At 43.6% G+C, this 22,261-nt stretch overlaps 1 protein-coding gene across 1 annotated transcript; it reads right to left on the reverse strand.

The window, feature by feature from the left end:
- Positions 1 to 14,823: 14,823 nt before the first annotated feature.
- PKDREJ (polycystin family receptor for egg jelly) lies at positions 14,824 to 20,688 on the reverse strand. Its single transcript, XM_083160684.1, has 2 exons — positions 16,948 to 20,688; positions 14,824 to 16,428 (listed from the first exon to the last, which is right to left on the reverse strand). The coding sequence occupies exons 1-2, from the start codon at positions 20,686 to 20,688 to the stop codon at positions 15,691 to 15,693; spliced, it is 4,479 nt and encodes a 1,492-aa protein (XP_083016810.1). The 3' UTR covers positions 14,824 to 15,690.
- Positions 20,689 to 22,261: the final 1,573 nt, after the last annotated feature.

The following is a 22,261-nucleotide window of genomic DNA, read 5'->3' on the forward strand; positions in this document are numbered from 1 at the left end:
TGCATTTCCACAAATGTAAAATGGAATTGGAAAGTTAACATATCCTGTTGCAAGCGGACGCTATAACTGGGCTCCACTTTATCCTCAACTGAGACTTTGCAGGGGCCACTGATCTCACTACAATGGTAGCTGTCACTAGTTGAACCTATGGGATTTAAGGTTACGACACCTAGACTTTTGGTGGTGTCTATGCCAACGTTGCCATTGGCGTAGTACATTACACCACAGAGTGGTCCTAATTTGATGGCTTTGGTTAACAACGTTATATTTGCAACTGCATATCCAGTGGTATTGTATGGGGGAGACCATGTATCTATTTTAATGGCATATTTGTTTAAGGTCACCTCCAAAGGTCCCACCTTACTTAGATCTGTGAGCTGGAATACAGATACATTATTAGATTGAAAAAAGTTCCATGACAACCTAAGACCAGTAGTGTGTGGGAGCTGGATCGATGTGGCATTTAGGACATTGACTAGAGAGACACTGGGCATTATCACCTGGGCCCTTATCACACCTAGCACCACAAAACATTGACAGCCTAAAAAAGCCATGTACAATCTCAACAGCATCATAACATAAGGCAACCTCCCTCCTGTCACCACACTTATGCTTGTGTCACCAGGCATATGAGCAAAACATAAACTGTCACTGGCCACGCCCACTTTACCTCAGAGACTTGGTCACATGGTGGCCTGGGGGTGGGGAAGCATGTCATGTGATCCTCCTCCTGTGCCGCCATGCATAGAAGGAGTGTGTGTGTGTGTGTGTGTGTGTGTGTGTGTGTGGTAATGGGAGCAGATTTAATATTTATGTATATTTCATAAAGTGTTACACCAATGCACTGCATCTTCAGCATACATCTTACTAAAGGTGCCCACACACGCACCGATCCCGGCGGTGCGATGCTATGCGATGGGGTGCGCGCTCCCGCGGCACCTCATCGCACAGTACAAAAAGTATGTGCTGCACATACTTTTTGTACTAGCTTTTTATAGCATAGCATCGCATGCGCAAGGCATACGATGCAATGCTATGTGTGCTAGTTAAGCACAGAACGCACGCCGGGATCAATGCGTCTGTGGGCACCTTAAGACAATTTTTTTGTGATGCGATGCGATTTTTCCATAAGGTTCTATGTTAGAGACTTTGCTATACAATATTGGGTGCCATGGCATCCGATAATCGCATCGCATACAATGTTTCGGATGCGATGCGATTTTTCCATAGGGTTCTATGTTAGAGACTTTGCTATACAATATTGAGTGCCATGGCATCCGATAATCTGATCTGATGTGTTGCATGTGAAACATCGGATGTGCGATTTTTACATAGGGTTCTATGTTAGTGACTTTATCTCTTATATATTTGGCTACATCTGTCACTCAAAGTGTGTCTGGAGATATAACCCTGGGTGGAGCCTCTGACTCACATGACTGACTCACATGACAGAGAACCAGCCCAGTGAGCCCACAGACAGTGCCAGACACCCTCTGCCTCTCCATGTTACACAGCAAAGACACAGCTACTCACCAGACACACCAGGTGAGCGCCCCACACCGCCATACCTCCCAACATGACCCTCTCCAGGAGGGACAGAATGCTCTGTTTGTGGACTTCCATCTTAATTTATGATTGTCATCACCTGTCATTTTAAACAGGATAATTGATAAGAAAGGTGTTTAAGCACAGGTGATGGTAATCCATAAATTAAGAAGTCCAGAAACAGAGCAATTTGTCACTCCTGGAGAGGGTCATGTTGGGTATGCACCTCCCTCCCTCCCCCCCCCCATTCACGGCATCCCCACGATTAAATGGCACATGCAAAACACTGACATGGCTATGGTCGACAATGAAAAAAGTTGACAAGATTTATTTTTCACTTTTTCAATGTTTTCATATTCATTCTCATGTGTCGACATGGACACCAATGAAGTGCCACACTTATGTCAACATTTACATGTGTTGACCTTTCTGTGTTGATTTTTTGTTGTGGCGATTCGCGGCACCCCCCGCGACCCCCCTCCCGCGATTTGCAGCACACACCCCGCAATTCGCGGCACCCCCGGTGACTCCCGCGTTTCGTGGCCCCACCCCGTGACACCCCCCCCTCCTGCAATTCGCGGCACCCCACGACCCCCCTTCCCATGATTCGCGCCAACCCCCCGGACCCCCCCTCCTGCGGTTCACTGTGCCCCCCATGACCCCCCCCTACCACGATTCCCCACCCCTGACCCCCCCTCCTGTCATTGCGGCAACCCCCCGCGACCCACCCTCCCGCGATTCACTGCAACCCCCCGCGTCCCCCCATCCTACGATTCGCGGCACCCACACACCCCCCCTCCCGCAATTCACGGCATCCACCCACGACCCCTCCTCCCGTGATTCGCGGACACCCCTCACCTCCTCCCTCCCCCCCCACCCTCGCGCGTTATTCACGGCAACCCCAGGATTAAATGGCACATGCAAAACACTGGCACGGCTATGGTCGACAATGAAAAAGGTTGACATGAGTTTTTGAAGATTTATTTTTCTTTTTTTTAATGTTTTCATATTCATTCTCATGTGTTGACATGGACACCGATGAAGTGCCACACTTATGTCAACATTTACATGTGTTGAACTTTCTGTGTTGATTTTTTCTTGGAGCAATTTTTTTCCAGTGACAACTATGAACTATGTGCACGTCAACCTACACATCATCAACCAATTCTTTGTATAATATATAACACCTGTTCTGTTTTACTGTAGGTGTTTTAAGTCAGACCTTTTACTGCTACTATTACTGTTTATGTAAATGCATTCTGAATGACAGCAACATCCTACCATCCTTCTACAAGAATATATAACCAACTAGGTAATTCATCGTGCCCAGTGCCCCCCCCCCTCCCGCAATTCACGGACCCCCCGTGCACCCCCCCTCCCGCGATTCGCAACCCCCCTCGTGCAATTCACGCCCACTCCCACGCTTTGCGGACCCCCGCCCTCTCCCGCGATTCGTCGACACCTGCGCCCCCTCCCTCCCTTGATTCACGGCACCCCCCGCGCCCCTCCCGCAATTCACGGCACCCCTAAGCCCCTCTTTAGTCCCCCGTATACTCACACACCCCTATCACTAATCAGCTTCCTGCTCTCCTGAACCGTAACTTCCACCACTGGGGAGTCGCTGACGCTGTTTTGCCCACATGCCCCTATCATGCCTCATAGCCCAGACACTGACTAAGGGCCACCATCATGTACTCCTGTACTGCCACGCTGGACCCTCACCCACTGGCAGAAGCTGCACAGTATCTCCCACCCTCCTCTTTAGTCCCCCTTATGCCCACACACCACTATCACTACCCAGCCTCCTGTTTTCCTGTGTCGTGACCTCCGCCAGTGGGGAGCCGCTGACTCAGAAACACCCTACTATACTATTGCACACACACACACACATCTAAACAACATGCACACACAGCCCCCCCCCCACACCCACAAATGTCACTGTACCATCCACACTATCAATGTACATCTTACTCTGTAACCGCTTTTTAATTAAACAAAACAATACACACCCCCTTCTAAATCAAATGCTCTCTATTTAACACATTTCACCTATAACTCAAGTTGCAATACAGGCATCTTTCATACAATTCTAACCATCTTTCTCATATACAAATGTTCACAAATTAAGGGGGCGCAGCCCCTTACGACGGTGTGAAGAGCGCCCATAGGGCGCGATGAATCACCTAGTTATACAATATCTGGTGTCATGGCATCCGATAATTGCATCCGATGTTTTGCATCTGATGTTTTGCATGCGTCACCCCCAGTATCCACGCCACCCCGAAGCGTGGCGATGGGTGGCGGAATGTGTCCTCCAACCTTTTCATACCCCCACTATCCACGTCGGCGTGGAGTTGATTTTTATATAGTGTGGCGAGCACAGCGAGCCACTGAGCCCGAAGCGTGGCGAGCGGACGCGGAATACATGTAAAGTAATCATTAAGAATAATTATCAGCTTAGCAGCTGTTCCAACACACCCGTGGGGTGGCTGCCCAGTGTCGTTTTTTTGGGGGGTAGCGCCATTAGCCCTAATCCCCACTTTTCTTTCCTATTCAGTAATTATTATTATTATTATTTTTTACTTATTATTAGGTCAAAGCATCAAATCAGTAATTATTCTTAATGATGACAGTGACATCCAACTCATTGGTAACTTATTAACTTGTAGATTTAAACCTGGGCAATGCCGGGTACTTCGGCTGGTCAACAAATCAGCCTAAACTAATACACAATGGGATTCTGTTTTGGGGCACTCGTGTATATGTGCACGAGTGCCTGGACTAGTGACCTGGTTACTGCATCCTCATCTGTATTGGCTGAGCACACAAGATGGCTGCCTCAGCTCTCTGTAGGTGTTATATTCACTGTCATTTACTGGAGGGAGCGGAGAAGAATAAACCCGATATGGCTAATATTGAACAGATCAAATAACAGGTAATTGCAGGTTCTAACAGGGGAATCTCCTACTACAGGTAGTGACAGTCACTTTTATACTTATAACAATATAACAATATTTTTTGTTGCATAAACACGTATATATATATATTTATTTTTAACTTGCTCTTTTTTTTTTTACTTATTATTTAACTTTTTTTTATTTTTTTTTATCATTTTTGTTGTACAGGTTGAGTATCCCGTATCTGAATATCCGTTATCCGAATTATTCCGAAAACCATACATTCCAGAAAGTGAAAAAAAAATAATTTTTTTTTGCTAAAAACTCACTGGGGACATTTGTAACAACATTACTGAGGGAATGATATGTAACTGCCATTATATTTGTGCAAGACAATGATTGCTTGGCATTCAAATTCAATATCTGAAATAGTACACAAATTTTGTTTCATGTTTTGAAACCTTGTTTTTTGAACAAATAAAATATATTTGTGTGTATTTCATGTGTTTGATGTGTTTATACAGCATAAATGCAAGATACTTCAAAATACATCATTGAAATATTAAAATATTCCGAAATATGGAATAATCCGTTATCCAAAATTCTCTTGGTCCCGAGCATTTTGGATACGGGATACTCGACCTGTATAAACATGTATATATCTTTATTTTTAACTTGCACTTTTTTAAAAAAATGTTTACTTGTTTTTAAACTTTTTTATATTTTTTATAATTTTTGGTGGAGTGCAGACAGCAGTCACTGTACCGTTAACAGTACACTCAAATCGGGGTACATTGGCAGCGTCCGAGCTCTCTATTAGGGCATGTGGCATATTTCTCGCAATTTGTCCTGCTGTGGAAATGCTCTGACCTCATCTGCATCGGCAGGCACATCAGTTGTACTTTCGTCTATTAAAAAGCTGCTCACCCACTGGATGTCGTGGCAAAATTTGGGCCGAAAAGAACCAATGGCTGTCCAAATAAGAATTTTGCCAATATCTATAATAAAAACTGTTTGAAAAAATGATGTCGCTCAGGACAGAAGCCACATCATTGACAACATGTACCCATAAGATAACCCATATAGGATGATAACAACTGCGGAACCACTTGAGAATATGAAAACAAAGATAAAATTGACATAAATGCACCACCAAGGTAGAACGCAAGCGCAATTAAATAATTTTCTGTCAATGCTTTCTGAATTTTGGCTTTGTATTTCAGCAGCCTTTTCATCTAGTGTATCGATTTTATTGGCAGAATCTTCAGAGCCAATTGGGCTAGAAGTGCTATACTCCTCCAAGGTGATCATCTGAGAATGTTCTTTATCTTTTGTATGCCTCATGCAAAAATCCACTATAAAATTTAAGGGTGCTGTAATTACAGTGCTTTGAGTTCCGATGATAACTTGTCTCAGTAAATTGGACAATGTTTCATCATCTTTGGGTGTTTCCGCATTAAAAAAAATTATGTTCACCATGAAACCGGTCAAAAGGGTCACCAAACAACATGAAAGTCTCCGAAATCTATTGAAGACTCCCGGGACAGCGGTTAAGAAAACAGAAAACCATAAGTGATCCTCACAGAGTTTGGAAGCGAGTTGTATATTAAAATAATGCATTTTCTTTAACGGTACATCTGATTTTAAAAGAAAAAAGTTTTGATGTATTAAGCCGCTGCCTTTGCCAAGATCGAGCCACTTTTGACACACAAAATACCACACTTGCTTGGTCCGCATGTTCTCAATCTTAACTCGGCTCAAGAACCAGCCTGGAGAGTCGCCCACATTATTTTTCCATATCCTAATGAGTCTCTTGTAGTCATAAAAAATGTATCTATCCCTCTTTGTCCGAATACTTGGTGCCCAGGGCCTGTAAGAAGACTTCGGCAACTCATACTCTCTGTGCCCACCATCTTTAAAAAAACGCCTGCTGTCATTCTAGACCCAAAACGACTTCCGGTATAAAGAGTGACAAAGTAAATTTCTGTTTCTCAAGGCTTATTATCTGGCAATGGAATGACAGTATGCTTGCTGGTCAACTCACATTTGTCTTTCTTCTTTGCCCACAAAGCCAAGACAAAATAAATAATAAATATGACAATAACAGTTACAAGCGTCACAAAGTTTCACTGCAAGGTTTGTAAATTAATTTTGGTTAAATCTATTGGATTAGGCATGACAATTACCGCGGCTGCTATGAATGTGTGTCTTTTCTTTAGGAAATTAATGCTTCTTCTTTGAGCCTGTGGCAAATCCTCACAGATACAATGAATTACGTTATTGTTTGATAATGGGCCTGCTCTGCAGTTCCCTTTGTTCCACTCAGTCCCTTCCACTTCGTAATCTAAGCAAGCAATGTTATAAATAGACGCACCCAACAGTTTTGTTTTCTCCGGGACGAGATAATTAGTGGTCAGCTCAATTGTAAGATTTTGTACAGGTGTGGACATAGGTAAAGATTCCACGGGAAGACGAATCATTTTTGAATTCCAATCATTCGCGTCTGGTACATTGCGCAATTTCGTCATTACTACTTCTCCTATAGGGATCTGGAAAACTGCAATGGGATTACCTGTAATGTTATCCCCAATGTGAAGGGAAATGTTAAACGTTATCTGCTTTGTGTAAAAAAAACTGCACAAACCACTCCGCTTTCTGTGCTAGGTCAACTTCAAAGCAAAAAAGGCCACTTGTAATTTTTTTAGCATCTTGCGAAACCCAAACGTCAAAAATAGGGATAACGTTTTTCCTTTCCATAATTATATCAAAACTTCTGGGACTTAAATTTTCCCACCTCTTGTTACCAGTGGCGGCCACACTATAGAATCCGGTTACCACTGTGTCAATATGGTTGCCATTTTGCAGCCATGGCAATGGATCCTCTTTGAAGACATAAAAAGCTGCAGTCACAACAGCATCCACAGGTAAACCAGAATGATCCTTCTGATATGTTGGATAGAAGCAGGTGAGGCAGTCAGTTTTCTTTCTTAAAGAGGCATCAAGATCCCATTTTTCTTTTGTTAAGCTGATGCTAAAACTGTCGGTAACCATAAAAGTCTCTGCTTCTCCAGGAACTTTCCCTTGGGATACAATGTCTGTCACAGTCTCCATTACGGAGAGGATGTCCTTCAGAACTTTAACTGTATTAAACGGGACTTCAGAAGTAATGTTAGCAAGGGATGCCGTCATAATATTGGACAAAGATGAAAAAATGCCACTGCTTAAGGTTTCGCTCTCCACAGATCCAACTCTGTCTTTCCTATATTTGGACAAGACGTCGCTTACTTCTTTTAACTTTGCCACCGCAAGTTGCTGAGATCTTGTGTTCAACTCCTTGGTTTCTTGCGTGAGTTCATGGACGCTAGTGATTATTTGATTCACAGCCATAATGTTAGTGACCAAAACACCAGATGTCATGTTCAGCAGACTTTCTCGTAGTTCGGACCTCTCGACCTCCAAAGCATAAGTAAAGTCGCTGGATGTAAAACTGTTTAGAACGGATGCGATCATGCACGTAAAATGCCCAAAACGAATAAAATCTCCTATTTCAAGAAACAAATACAAAAAAAGGGCTGTGGGCCTGTGAGGCAAGCTCCTTAAAGAATGTATCTGGTGGTTGACCTTCATGGAAATTCTTGAGAGTTACGTTAAGGGTTATTTGCTTATACGATGAAAGAGAGTCATATACTTTAATATATATTTTTAAATCAGAAGATTTTCCTGAAGCTCCAATTGAAAGCATCAATGGTGGAGTTGTAGCATCATAACCCTCGAAAATAATTGAACCCAAGGAGTTTTCCTGCAGAGAACTTATGTTGCAAAGATTATTTGATGCGGCTCTAAACGTATACTGTAGCGGTAGATTTTGGTCTGTGAATCCACTACAGCTTATAATGAATTTAGTAGTCAAAGTAATGCCTACAGATGGTTGGATGTGACAATTTCCACTTTTTGGAGGAGCATTAACATAAAATCTGTATTTATACAGTGATGTTGCACCTGTCCACGTTGTTAGTTGTAGTTGCAGAGTATACCACATATCTGCAAGATCTACAAACGTTGACGCAATAAAGGATATGTAGGCGATGGACCTCCCAGTAGTGGTCTGAGATGCCCAGTCGAGAACAACTTCCTCTGAATGCTGAAAGAGCGACCATTGGTACTGTGGCCGGCTTGTTATAATACAGTCAGTGCATTTTGCTGATAAGGAAAACTGGTCTGTTGGAATTAAGACTTTAAGGCAATTTTCTATACAGGTAACACTAATACCAGGTGGAGAACCAGGAGCAACAAACACAGTCTGATTCACATTGCTTGTCCTATTTCCATTATGAACAACCAAGCGAAAATAGTAATATCTGTTACCCTGCAAGGTCTCTGGTTCCACAGACTGAGTTACATTATCGGGGTCTACCCAAAACAAGCTTTGTTGATTTGGATGGCAATTTGCTTTTGCACTTAACATCATACGTTCCAAATCCGGTTCAATTTTTGAACAGTACCACAGAAAAGACAGACCACTGGATGGATCTGATGAATCGGGGTCATAAGAAAAACGTCTTGAGAAAGTTCCCGGTTTCCTGGGGAACGAAACGCGTTGACGCACTTCCGCCCTGAGCGAAGCACTTCCGCCCTGAGTCTTCTCACCCCTGAGGTCGCGACATTTGTTCCGGAGCTAACGTGCGCCCGGCACTCACTACAAGCTACCTTTTGCTACCTACAGCGCTTCCACCGCAAAACGCTGCTCCGGATTGCCAGCCACGAGCCAGACGCCCCATCTGGGATCACTACATCTCCCAGCCAATCGGGTTGAGCCTTAATTACATCGAGGCTCCCCTCCTACACAGGTCGTTTACAGCAGGATATCTGTTTGCGGATACTACATCACCGCGCATCACTGGGTTGAGCCTCTCCTACCATCAGGCTCCCCGTGCCCTCCGTTCAAAATTCTACAAGGAGGGTGAGCATTATACAACCGGACCAAGTGTGTTCCCTGACTACTAACATCTTGCGTTTATGCGCTAACAGGCTTCACACAGCTTGTCCACTGCTCTAACTTACCTGCTTTGACCTATGCCCATTACCCTTTTTTCCCCCCTGACTTCCTACAAGCTAACCAACTGGCTTCTTGCTATTAACCAATTACTGGCTGCTTGACTACTGCATACATATGCTTTGTGGATATATCCAGCTACAATAAATTCTTTTAGTTTGCGACCTCATTGGAGTGAGACACTCAAATATTACTAATCTAATTGCCTATTTGTTTTTATACTGTACTTGTTTTTAGACTAAATTGTTGTCTAAATTGTATGTAATTCAATTTTTTTTTTATTGTGTATTCTTTATAAAATTTAATACTGAAACTTCAAATGTGTCTGGATACTTTTTTGTTCAGCATGGTTCACAGGTTATCTCACTAGACCCAGCAGCGCAAGTGCAAAAAACTCCCTTTCATAAGAAAAACGTCCGTCAAGAGTCCACGTTTCACTGAATCCAACAGTCCTAAAAGATCCTCCTGAAATGACCGCTATCAAATCGCTCTCTAGTACCTGCACAACAACAGAATCTGTATTGGCATGGAAGGAATCATCATGGTCACCCGTAGAAATGTTAACGGACACCTTAAAAACATAAAAGCCGTAATGCAAAGTCCAACTTGGGATTTCAATATTCTTCTGATTTATTGCTGATACTTTCGGCAAAGTCAAATAGTTATCCCACATGGGTGTGTCAGATGCCGAGGACACTCTATAAATTCTCCACAACACGCTTGCCCCCTGCGCAGACGAGCAATTTATCTGTACACTGACAGAGATGGATAAATGCGCTCCCTTTTTGGTCAGTATGGCAGAAGGGTGCTCAGGTTTCTTGATCCTGAATACAATTATCTTGCACAAGACTGCAGTATCTAACACTGTGCTGTTCATGTACACATGTGTAGTTAGAATGTAATTTTGCATTTCCACAAATGTAAAATGGAATTGGAAAGTTAACATATCCTGTTGCAAGCGGATGCTATAACTGGGCTCCACTTTATCCTCAACTGAGACTTTGCAGGGGCCACTGATCTCACTACAATGGTAGCTGTCACTAGTTGAACCTATGGGATTTAAGGTTACGACACCTAGACTTTTGGTAGTGTCTATGCCAACGTTGCCATTGGTGTAGTACATTACACCACAGAGTGGTCCTAATTTGATGGCTTTGGTTAACAACGTTATATTTGCAACTGCATATCCAGTGGTATTGTATGGGGGAGACCATGTATCTATTTTAATGGCATATTTGTTTAAGGTCACCTCCCAAGGTCCCACCTTACTTAGATCTGTGAGCTGGAATACAGATACATTATTAGATTGAAAAAAGTTCCATGACAACCTAAGACCAGTAGTGTGTGGGAGCTGGATCGATGTGGCATTTAGGACATTGACTAGAGAGACACTGGGCATTATCACCTGGGCCCTTATCACACCTAGCACCACAAAACACTGCCAGCCTAATACAGCCATGTACAATCTCAACAGCATCATAACATAAGGCAACCTCCCTCCTGTCACCACACTTATGCTTGTGTCACCAGGCATATGAGCAAAACATAAATTGTCACTGGCCACGCCCACTTTACCTCAGAGACTTGGTCACATGGTGGCCTGGGGGTGGGGAAGCATGTCATGTGATCCTCCTCCTGTGCCATGCATAGAAGGAGTGTGTGTGTGTGGTAATGGGAGCAGATTTAATATTTATGTATATTTCATAAAGTGTTACACCAATGCACTGCATCTTCAGCATACATCTTACTAAAGGTGCCCACACACGCACCGATCCCGGCGGTGCAATGCTATGCGATGGGGTGCGCGCTCCCGCGGCACCCCATTGCACAGTACAAAAAGTATGTGCTGCACATACTTTTTGTACTAGCTTTTTATAGCATAGCATCGCATGCGCAAGGCATACGATGCGATGCTATGTGTGCTAGTTAAGCACAGAACGCACGCCGGGATCAATGCGTCTGTGGGCACCTTAAGACAATTTTATTGTGATGCGATGCGATTTTTCCATAAGGTTCTATGTTAGAGACTTTGCTATACAATATTGGGTGCCATGGCATCCGATAATCGCATCGCATACAATGTTTCGGATGCGATGCGATTTTTCCATAGGGTTCTATGTTAGAGACTTTGCTATACAATATTGAGTGCCATGGCATCCGATAATCGCATCGCATCCGATGTTTTGCAATGCAATGTTTTTTATTTGATGTTTTGCATCTGATGTGTTGCATGTGAAACATCGGATGTGCGATTTTTACATAGGGTTCTATGTTAGTGACTTTATCTCTTATATATTTGGCTACATCTGTCACTCAAAGTGTGTCTGGAGATATAACCCTGGGTGGAGCCTCTGACTCACATGACTGACTCACATGACAAAGAACCAGCCCAGTGAGCCCACAGACAGTGCCAGACACCCTCTGCCTCTCCATGTTACACAGCAAAGACACAGCTACTCACCAGACACACCAGGTGAGCGCCCCACACCGCCATACCTCCCAACATGACCCTCTGCAGGAGGGACAGAATGCTCTGTTTGTGGACTTCCATCTTAATTTATGATTGTCATCACCTGTCATTTTAAACAGGGTAATTGATAAGAAAGGTGTTTAAGCACAGGTGATGGTAATCCATAAATTAAGAAGTCCAGAAACAGAGCAATGTGTCACTCCTGGAGAGGGTCATGTTGGGTATGCACCTCCCTCCCTCCCCCCCCCCCCCCCATTCACGGCATCCCCACGATTAAATGGCACATGCAAAACACTGACATGGCTATGGTCGACAATGAAAAAGGTTGACAAGATTTATTTTTCACTTTTTCAATGTTTTCATATTCATTCTCATGTGTCGACATGGACACCAATGAAGTGCCACACTTATGTCAACATTTACATGTGTTGACCTTTCTGTGTTGATTTTTTGTTGTGGCGATTCGCGGCACCCCCCGCGACCCCCCTCCCGCGATTTGCAGCACACACCCCGCAATTCGCGGCACCCCCGGTGACTCCCGCGTTTCGCGGCCCCACCCCGTGACACCCCCCCCCTCCTGCAATTCGCGGCACCCCATGACCCCCCTTCCCACGATTCGCGCCAACCCCCCGGACCCCCCCTCCCGCGGTTCACTGTGCCCCCCATGACCCCCCCCTACCACGATTCCCCACCCCTGACCCCCCCTCCTGTCATTGCGGCAACCCCCCGCGACCCACCCTCCCGCGATTCACTGCAACCCCCCGCGTCCCCTCCTCCCGTGATTCGCGGACACCCCTCACCTCCTCCCTCCCCCCCACCCTCGCCCGTTATTCACGGCAACCCCAGGATTAAATGGCACATGCAAAACACTGGCACGGCTATGGTCAACAATGAAAAAGGTTGAGGTTGAGTTTTTGAAGATTTATTTTTCTTTTTTTGAATGTTTTCATATTCATTCTCATGTGTTGACATGGACACCGATGAAGTGCCACACTTATGTCAACATTTACATGTGTTGAACTTTCTGTGTTGATTTTTTCTTGGAGCAATTTTTTTCCAGTGACAACTATGAACTATGTGCACGTCCACCTACACATCATCAACCAATTCTTTGTATAATATATAACACCTGTTCTGTTTTACTGTAGGTGTTTTAAGTCAGACCATTTACTGCTACTATTACTGTTTATGTAAATGCATTCTGAATGACAGCAACATCCTACCATCCTTCTACAAGAATATATAACCAACTAGGTAATTCATCGCGCCCAGTGCCCCCCCTCCCGCAATTCACGGACCCCCCGTGCACCCCCCCTCCCGCAATTCGCAACCCCCCCTCGCGCAATTCACGCCCCCTCCCACGCTTTGCGGACCCCCGCCCTCTCCCGCAATTCGTCGACACCTGCGCCCCCTCCCTCCCTTGATTTACGGCACCCCCCGCGCCCCTCCCGCAATTCACGGCACCCCTAAGCCCCTCTTTAGTCCCCCGTATACTCACACACCCCTATCACTACCCAGCTTCCTGCTCTCCTGAACCGTAACTTCCACCACTGGGGAGTCGCTGACGCTGTTTTGCCCACATGCCCCTATCATGCCTCATAGCCCAGCCTCCTGCTCTCATGCACCCAAACTCTCACCCAGTAGGAGGAGACACTGACTAAGGGCCACCATCCTGTACTCCTGTACTGCCACGCTGGACCCTCACCCACTGGCAGAAGCTGCACAGTATCTCCCACCCTCCTCTTTAGCCCCCCTTATGCCCACACACCACTATCACTACCCAGCCTCCTGTTTTCCTGTGTCGTGACCTCTGCCAGTGGGGAGCCGCTGACTCAGAAACACCCTACTATACTATTGCACACACACACACACACACCTAAACAACATGCACACACAGCTTCCCCCCCCACACCCACAAATGTCACTGTACCATCCACACTATCAATGTACATCTTACTCTGTAACCGCTTTTTAATTAAACAAAACAATACACACCCCCTTCCAAATCATATGCTCTATATTTAACACATTTCACCTATAACTCAAGTTGCAATACAGGCCATCTTTCATACAATTCTAACCATCTTTCTCATATACAAATGTTCACAAATTAAGGGGGCGCAGCCCCTTACGACGGTGTGAAGAGCGCCCGTAGGGCGCGATGAATCACCTAGTTATACAATATCTGGTGTCATGGCATCCGATAATTGCATCCGATGTTTTGCATCTGATGTTTTGCATGCGTCACCTCCAGTATCCACGCCACCCCGAAGCGTGGCAATGGGTGGCGGAATGCGTCCTCCAACCTTTTCATACCCCCACTATCCACGTCGGCGTGGAGTTGATTTTTATATAGTGTGGCGAGCACAGCGAGCCACTGAGCCCGAAGCGTGGCGAGCGGACGCGGAATACATGTAAAGTAATCATTAAGAATAATTATCAGCTTAGCAGCTGTTCCAACACACCCGTGGGGTGGCTGCCCAGTGTCGTTTTTTGGGGGGGTAGCGCCATTAGCCCTAATCCCCACTTTTCTTTCCTATTCAGTAATTATTATTATTATTATTTTTTACTTATTATTAGGTCAAAGCATCAAATCAGTAATTATTCTTAATGATGACAGTGACATCCAACTCATTGGTAACTTATTAACTTGTAGATTTAAACCTGGGCAATGCCGGGTACTTCGGCTGGTCAACAAATCAGCCTAAACTAATACACAATGGGATTCTGTTTTGGGGCACTCGTGTATATGTGCACGAGTGCCTGGACTAGTGACCTGGTTACTGCATCCTCATCTGTATTGGCCGAGCACACAAGATGGCTGCCTCAGCTCTCTGTAGGTGTTATATTCACTGTCATTTACTGGAGGGTGCGGAGAAGAATAATCCGATATGGCTAATATTGAACAGATCAAATAACAGGTAATTGCAGGTTCTAACAGGGGAATTTCCTACTACAGGTAGTGACAGTCACTTTTATACTTATAACAATATAACAATATTTTTTGTTGCATAAACACGTATATATATATATTTATTTTTAACTTGCTCTTTTTTTTTTACTTATTATTTAACTTTTTTTATTTTTTTTATCATTTTTGTTGTACAGGTTGAGTATCCTGTATCCGAATATCCGTTATCCGAATTATTCCGAAAACCATACATTCCAGAAAGTGAAAAAAAAATATTTTTTTTTGCTAAAAACTCACTGGGGACATTTGTAACAACATTACTGAGGGAATGATATGTAACTGCCATTATATATGTGCAAGACAATGATTGCTTGGCATTCAAATTCAATATCTGAGATAGTACACAAATTTTGTTTCATGTTTTGAAACCTTGTTTTTTGAACAAATAAAATATATTTGTGTGTATTTCATGTGTTTGATGTGTTTATACAGCATAAATGCAAGATACTTCAAAATACATCATTGAAATATTAAAATATTCCGAAATACGGAATAATCCGTTATCCAAAATTCTCTTGGTCCCGAGCATTTTGGATACGGGATACTCGACCTGTATAAACATGTATATATATTTATTTTTAACTTGCACTTTTTAAAAAAATGTTTACTTTTTTTTAAACTTTTTTTTATATTTTTTATAATTTTTGGTGGAGTGCAGACAGCAGTCACTGTACCGTTAACAGTACACTCAAATCGGGGTACATTGGCAGCGTCCGAGCTCTCTATTAGGGCATGCGACATCACCGTGCATTTCTCACAATTTGTCCTGCTGTGGAAATTCTCTGACCTCATCTGCATCGGCAGGCACCTCAGTTGTACTTTTGTCTATTAAAAAGCTGCTCACCCACTGGATGTCGTGGCAAAATTTGGGCCGAAAAGAACCAATGGCTGTCCAAATAAGAATTTTGCCAATATCTATAATAAGAACTGTTTGAAAAAATGATGTCGCGCAGGACAGAAGCCACATCATTGACAACGTGTACCCATAAGATAACCCATATAGGATGATAACAACTGCGGAACCACTTGAGAATATGAAAACAAAGAAAAAATTGACATAAATGCACCACCAAGGTAGAACACAAGTGCAATGAAATAATTTTCTGTCAATGCTTTCTGAATTTTGGCTTTGTATTTCAGCAGCCTTATCGGCAGAATCTTCAGAGCCAATTTGGCTAGAAGTGCTATACTCCTCCAAGGTGATCATCTGAGAATGTTCTTTATCTTTTGTATGCTTCATGCAAAAATCCACTATAAAATTTAAGGGTGCTGTAATTATAGTGCTTTGAGTTCCGATGATAACTGATCTCAATAAATTGGACAATGTTTCATCATCTTTGGGTGTTTCCGCATTAAAAAACATTATGTTCACCATGAAACCGGTCAAAAGGGTCACCAAACAACATGAAAGTCTCCGAAATCTATTGAAGACTCCCGGGACAGCGGTTAAGAAAACAGAAAACCATAAGTGATCCTCACAGAGGCCCTTATTCTAATCGGATCGGTACGGCCCGCGTGCGGCCGTACCGCCGATGTTTTTACTCTGCACATGCGCAGAGGTGAATCTGCGCATGTGCAGCCCCCTTCGCCGCAGACGTATTTCGTCCGCCGCAAAGGGGGCGTATAGGGGCGTGAGAGGCATCATGCCCTCATTTCCCTATGTGTACGCCCCGCGTTTCATGGGCGTTCCCATGCAAACGCGGGGCGTATGCATGGTAATGAGGCCATGACGCAACTCATGGGGGCGGAAAGCTGACGTCGCCGGATGTCAGCTTTCAGCCCCCATACAAGCTACCACACGGACGATTGTCCGTGTGGTCTCAGCTTGCGGGAGCTGCCGCGGCGTGCGGACCTGCCTTCGATGGTCGACGACCATCGAATGCAGGGGGCAGCTCCCACCATGGTGGAGGCGTAGCCTCCACCATTTTTATGCGGATCGCCAGCCGTCCGTGTACGGACGGCCGTGGCGATCCGTAGGGTGGGCGGGGATTGGTTTGTGCGGCCGGAGCCCCGTGTGCGGCTCTGGCCGCACCAACCAGAATAAGGGCCAGTGTTTGGAAGCCAGTTGTATATTAAAATAGTGCATTTTCTTTAACGGTGCATCTGATTTTAAAGGAAAAAAGTTTTGATGTTGTAAGTCGCTGTCTTTGCCAAGATCGAGCCACTCTTGACACACAAAATACCACACTTGCTTGGTCCGCTTGTTCTCAATCTTAACTCGGCTCAAGAACCAGCCCGGAGAGTCGCCCACATTATTTTGCCATATCCTGATGAAACATATGTCTCCTAATGAGTCTCTTGTAGTCATTAAAAATGTATCTATCCCTCTTTGTCCGAATACTTGGTGCCCAGGGCCTGTAAGAAGACGTCGGCAACTCATACTCTCTGTGCCCACCATCTTTAAAAAAACGCCTGCTGTCGTTCTAGACCCAAAACGACTTCCGGTATAAAGAGTGACAAAGTAAATTTCTGTTTCCCAAGGCTTATTATCTGGCAACGGAATGACAGTATGCTTGCTGGTCAACTCACATTTGTCTTTCTTCCTTGCCCACAAAGCCAAGACAAAATAAATAATAAATATGACAATAACAGTTACAAGCGTCACAAAGTTTGACTGCAAGGATTGTAAACTAATTTTGGTTAAATCTATTGGATTAGGCATGACAATTACCGAGGCTGCTATGAATGTGTGTCTTTTCTTTAGGAAATGAATGCTTCTTCTTTGAGCCTGTGGTAAATCCTCACAGATACAATGAATAACGTTATTGTTCGATAATGGGCCAGCTCTGCAGTTCCCTTTGTTCCACTCAGTCCCTTCCACTTCGTAATCTAAGCAAGCAATGTTATAAATAGAGGCACCCAACAGTTTTGTTTTCTCCGGGACGAGATAATTAGTGGTCAGCTCAATTGTAAGATTTTGTACAGGTGTGGACATAGGTAAAGATTCCACGGGAAGGCGAATCATTTTTGAATTCCAATCATTCGCGTCTGGTACATTGCGCAATTTCGTCTGTACTACTTCTCCTATAGGGATCTGGAAAACTGCAATGGGATTACCTGTAATGTTATCCCCAACGTGAAGGGAAATGTTAAACGTTATCTGCTTTGTGTAAAAAAACTGCACAAACCACTCCGTTTTCTGTGCTAGGTCAACTTCAAAGCAAAAAAGGCCACTTGTAATTTTTTCAGCATCTTGCGAAACCCAAACGTCAAAAATAGGGATAACGTTTTTCCTTTCCATAATTATATCAAAACTTCTGGGACTTAAATTTTCCCACCTCCCATTACCAGTGGCGGCCACACTATAGAATCCGGTTACCACTGTGTCAATATGGTTGCCATTTTGCAGCCATGGCAATGGATCCTCTTTGAAGACGTAAAAAGCTGCAGTCACAACAGCATCCACAGGTAAACCAGAATGATCCTTCTGATATGTTGGATAGAAGCAGGTGAGGCAGTCAGTTTTCTTTCGGAAAGAGGCATCAAGATCCCATTTTTCTTCTTTTGTTAAGCTGATGCTAAAACTGTCTGTAACCATAAAAGTCTCTGCTTCTCCAGGAACTTTCCCTTGGGATACAATGTCTGTCACAGTCTCCATTACGGAGAGGGTGTCCTTCAGAACTTTAACTGTATTTAACGGGACTTCAGAAGTAATGTTAGCAAGGGATGCCGTCATAATATTGGACAAAGATGATAAAATGCCACTGCTTAAGGTTTCGCTCTCCACAGATCCAACTCTGTCTTTCCTATATTTGGACAAGACGTCGCTTACTTCTTTTAACTTTGCCACCGCAAGTTGCTGAGATCTTGTGTTCAACTCCTTTGTTTCTTGCGTGAGTTCATGGACGCTAGTGATTATTTGATTCACAGCCATAATGTTAGTGACCAAAACACCAGATGTCATGTTCAGCAGACTTTCTCGTAGTTCGGACCTCCCCACCTCCAAAGCATAAGTAAAGTCGCTGGATGTAAAACTGTTTAGAATGGATGCGATCATGCACGTAAAATGCCCAAAACGAATAAAATCTCCTATTTCAAGAAACAAATACAATAAAGGGCTGTGGGCCTGTGAGGCAAGCTTCTTAAAGAATGTATCTGGTGGCTGACCTTCATGGAAATTCTTGAGCGTTACGTTAAGGGTTATTTGCGTATACGATGAAAGAGAGTCATATACTTTAATATATATTTTTAAAACAGAAGATTTTCCTGAAGCTCCACTTGAAAGCATCAATGGTGGAGTTGTAGCATCATAACCCTCGAAAATAATTGAACCCAAGGAGTTTTCCTGCAGAGAACTTATGTTGCAAAGATTATTTGAGGCGGCTCTAAACGTATACTGTAGCGGTAGATTTTGGTCTGTGAATCCACTACAGCTTATAATGAATTTAGTCGTCAAAGTAATGCCTACAGATGGTTGGATGTGACAATTTCCACTTTTTGGAGGAGCATTAACATAAAATCTGTATTTATACAGTGACGTTGCACCTGTCCACGTTGTTAGTTGTAGTTGCAGAGTATACCACGTATCTGCAAGATCTACAAACGTTGACGCAATAAAGGATATGTAGGCGATGGACCTCCCAGTAGTGGTCTGAGATGCCCAGTCGAGAACAACTTCCTCTGAATGCTTAAAGAGCGACCATTGGTACTGTGGCCGGCTTGTTATAACACAGTCAGTGCATTTTGCTGATAAGGAAAACTGGTCTGTTGGAATTAAGACTTTAAGGCAATTTTCTATACAGGTAACACTAATACCAGGTGGAGAACCAGGAGCAACAAACACAGTCTGATCTACATAGCTTGTCCTATTTCCTTTGTGAACAACCAAGCGAAAATAGTAATATCTGTTACCCTGCAAGGTCTCTGGTTCCACAGACTGAGTTACATTATCGGGGTCTACCCAAAACAAGCTTTGTTGATTTGGATGGCAATTTGCTTTTGCACTTAACATCATACGTTCCAAATCCAGTTCAATTTTTGAACAGTACCACAGAAAAGACAGACCAGTGAATGGATCTGATGAATCGGGGTCATAAGAAAAACGTCCGTCAAGAGTCCACGTTTCACTGAATCCAACAGTCCTAAAAGATCCTCCTGAAATGACCGCTATCAAATCGCTCTCTAGTACCTGCACAACAACAGAATCTGTATTGGCACGGAAGGAATCATCATGGTCACCAGTAGAAATGTTAACGGACACCTTAAAGACATAAAAGCCGTAATGCAAAGTCCATCTTGGGATTTCAATATTACTATGATTCATTGCTGATACTTTCGGCAAAGTCAAATAGTTATCCCACATGGGTGTGTCAGATGCCGAGGACACTCTATAAATTCTCCACAACACGCTTGCCCCCTGCGCAGACGAGCAATTTATCTGTACACTGACAGAGATGGATAAATGTGCTCCCTTTTTGGTCAGTATGGCAGAAGGGTGCTCAGGTTTCTTGATCCTGAATACAATTATCTTGCACAAGACTGCAGAATCTAACACTGTGCTGTTCATGTACACATGTGTAGTTAGAATGTAATTTTGCATTTCCACAAATGTAAAATGGAATTGGAAAGTTAACATATCCTGTTGCAAGCGGACGCTATAACTGGGCTCCACTTTATCCTCAACTGAGACTTTGCAGGGGCCACTGATCTCACTACAATGGTAGCTGTCACTAGTTGAACCTATGGGATTTAAGGTTACGACACCTAGACTTTTGGTGATGTTTATGCCAACGTTGCCATTGGCGTAGTACATTACACCACAGAGTGGTCCTAATTTGATGGCTTTGGTTAACAACGTTATATTTGCAATTGCATATCCAGTGGTATTGTATGGGGGAGACCATGTATCTATTTTAATGGCATATTTGTTTAAGGTCACCTCCCAAGGTCCCACCTTACTTAGATCTGTGAGCTGGAATACAGACACATTATTAGATTGAAAAAAGTTCCATGACAACCTAAGACCAGTAGTGTGTGGGAGCTGGATCGATGTGGCATTTAGGACATTGACTTGAGAGACACTGGGCATTATCACCTGGGCCCTTATCACACCCAGCACCACAAAACACTGCCAGCCTAATACAGCCATGTACAATTTCAACAGCATCATAACATAAGGCAACCTCCCTCCTGTCACCACACTTATGCTTCTGTCACCAGGCATATGAGCAAAACATAAACTGTCACTGGCCACACCCACTTTACCTCAGAGACTTGGTCACATGGTGGCCTGGGGGTGGGGAAGCATGTCATGTGATCCTCCTCCTGTGCCATGCATAGAAGGAGTGTGTGTGTGTGTGTGTGTGTGTGTGTGTGTGTGTATATTTCATAAAGTGTTACACCAATGCACTGCATCTTCAGCATTCATCTTACTAAGACAATTTTTTTGTGATGCGAAGCGTTTTTTCCATAAGGTTCTATGTTAGAGACTTTGCTATATAATATGCGATGCGATGCGATTTTTGCATAGGGTTCTATGTTAGAGACTTTGCTATACAATATTGAGTGCCATGGCATTCGATAATCGCATCGCATCCGATGTTTTGCAATGCGATGTTTTTTATCCAATGTTTTGCATCTGTTGTGTTGCATGTGAAACATCGGATGTGCGATTTTTACATAGGGTTCTATGTTAGTGACTTTATTATACAATATCTGGTGTCATGGCATCCGATAATCGCATCCGATGGTTTGCATCTGATGTTTTGCATGCAAAACATCGGATGCAATTCGATTTTTCCATAGGTTTGTATGTTAGTGAATTTACTGTACATTATCGGGTGCCATGGCATCTGATAATCGCATTGCATCCAATGTTTTGCATCCGATGTTTTGCATGCGAAACAACGGATGCGATGCGATTTTTCCATAGGGTTGTTTGGTAGTGAATTTACTGTACAATATCGGGAGCCATGGCATCTGATAAGCGCGTCGCATCCTATGTTTTGCATCCAATGTTTTGCATGCGAAACATCGGATGCGATGCGATGTTTCCATAGGGTTGTATGTTAGAGAATTTACTGTACAATATCAGGTGGCATGGCATCCGATAATCGCATCGCATCCGATGTTTCGCATCCAATGTTTTGCATGCGAAACATTGGATGCGATGCGATTTTTCCATAGGGTTGTATGTTATTGAATTTAATGTAAAATATCGGGTGCCATGGCATACCCGATAAAATATTAGATCCGATATTGGATCCGATATCAGGTCCAATTGTATAGGGTTTTATGCCATATAATCTACTATCCATGTATTAAATGACATATAATGTGATGGTCGCACCCCCCACTATCCACGTGAACCCGAAGCGTGTCTGCCC

Source organism: Crinia signifera, chromosome 9, assembly GCF_055691185.1.
Source record: "Crinia signifera chromosome 9, ASM5569118v1, whole genome shotgun sequence".
Taxonomy (NCBI): domain Eukaryota; kingdom Metazoa; phylum Chordata; class Amphibia; order Anura; family Myobatrachidae; genus Crinia; species Crinia signifera.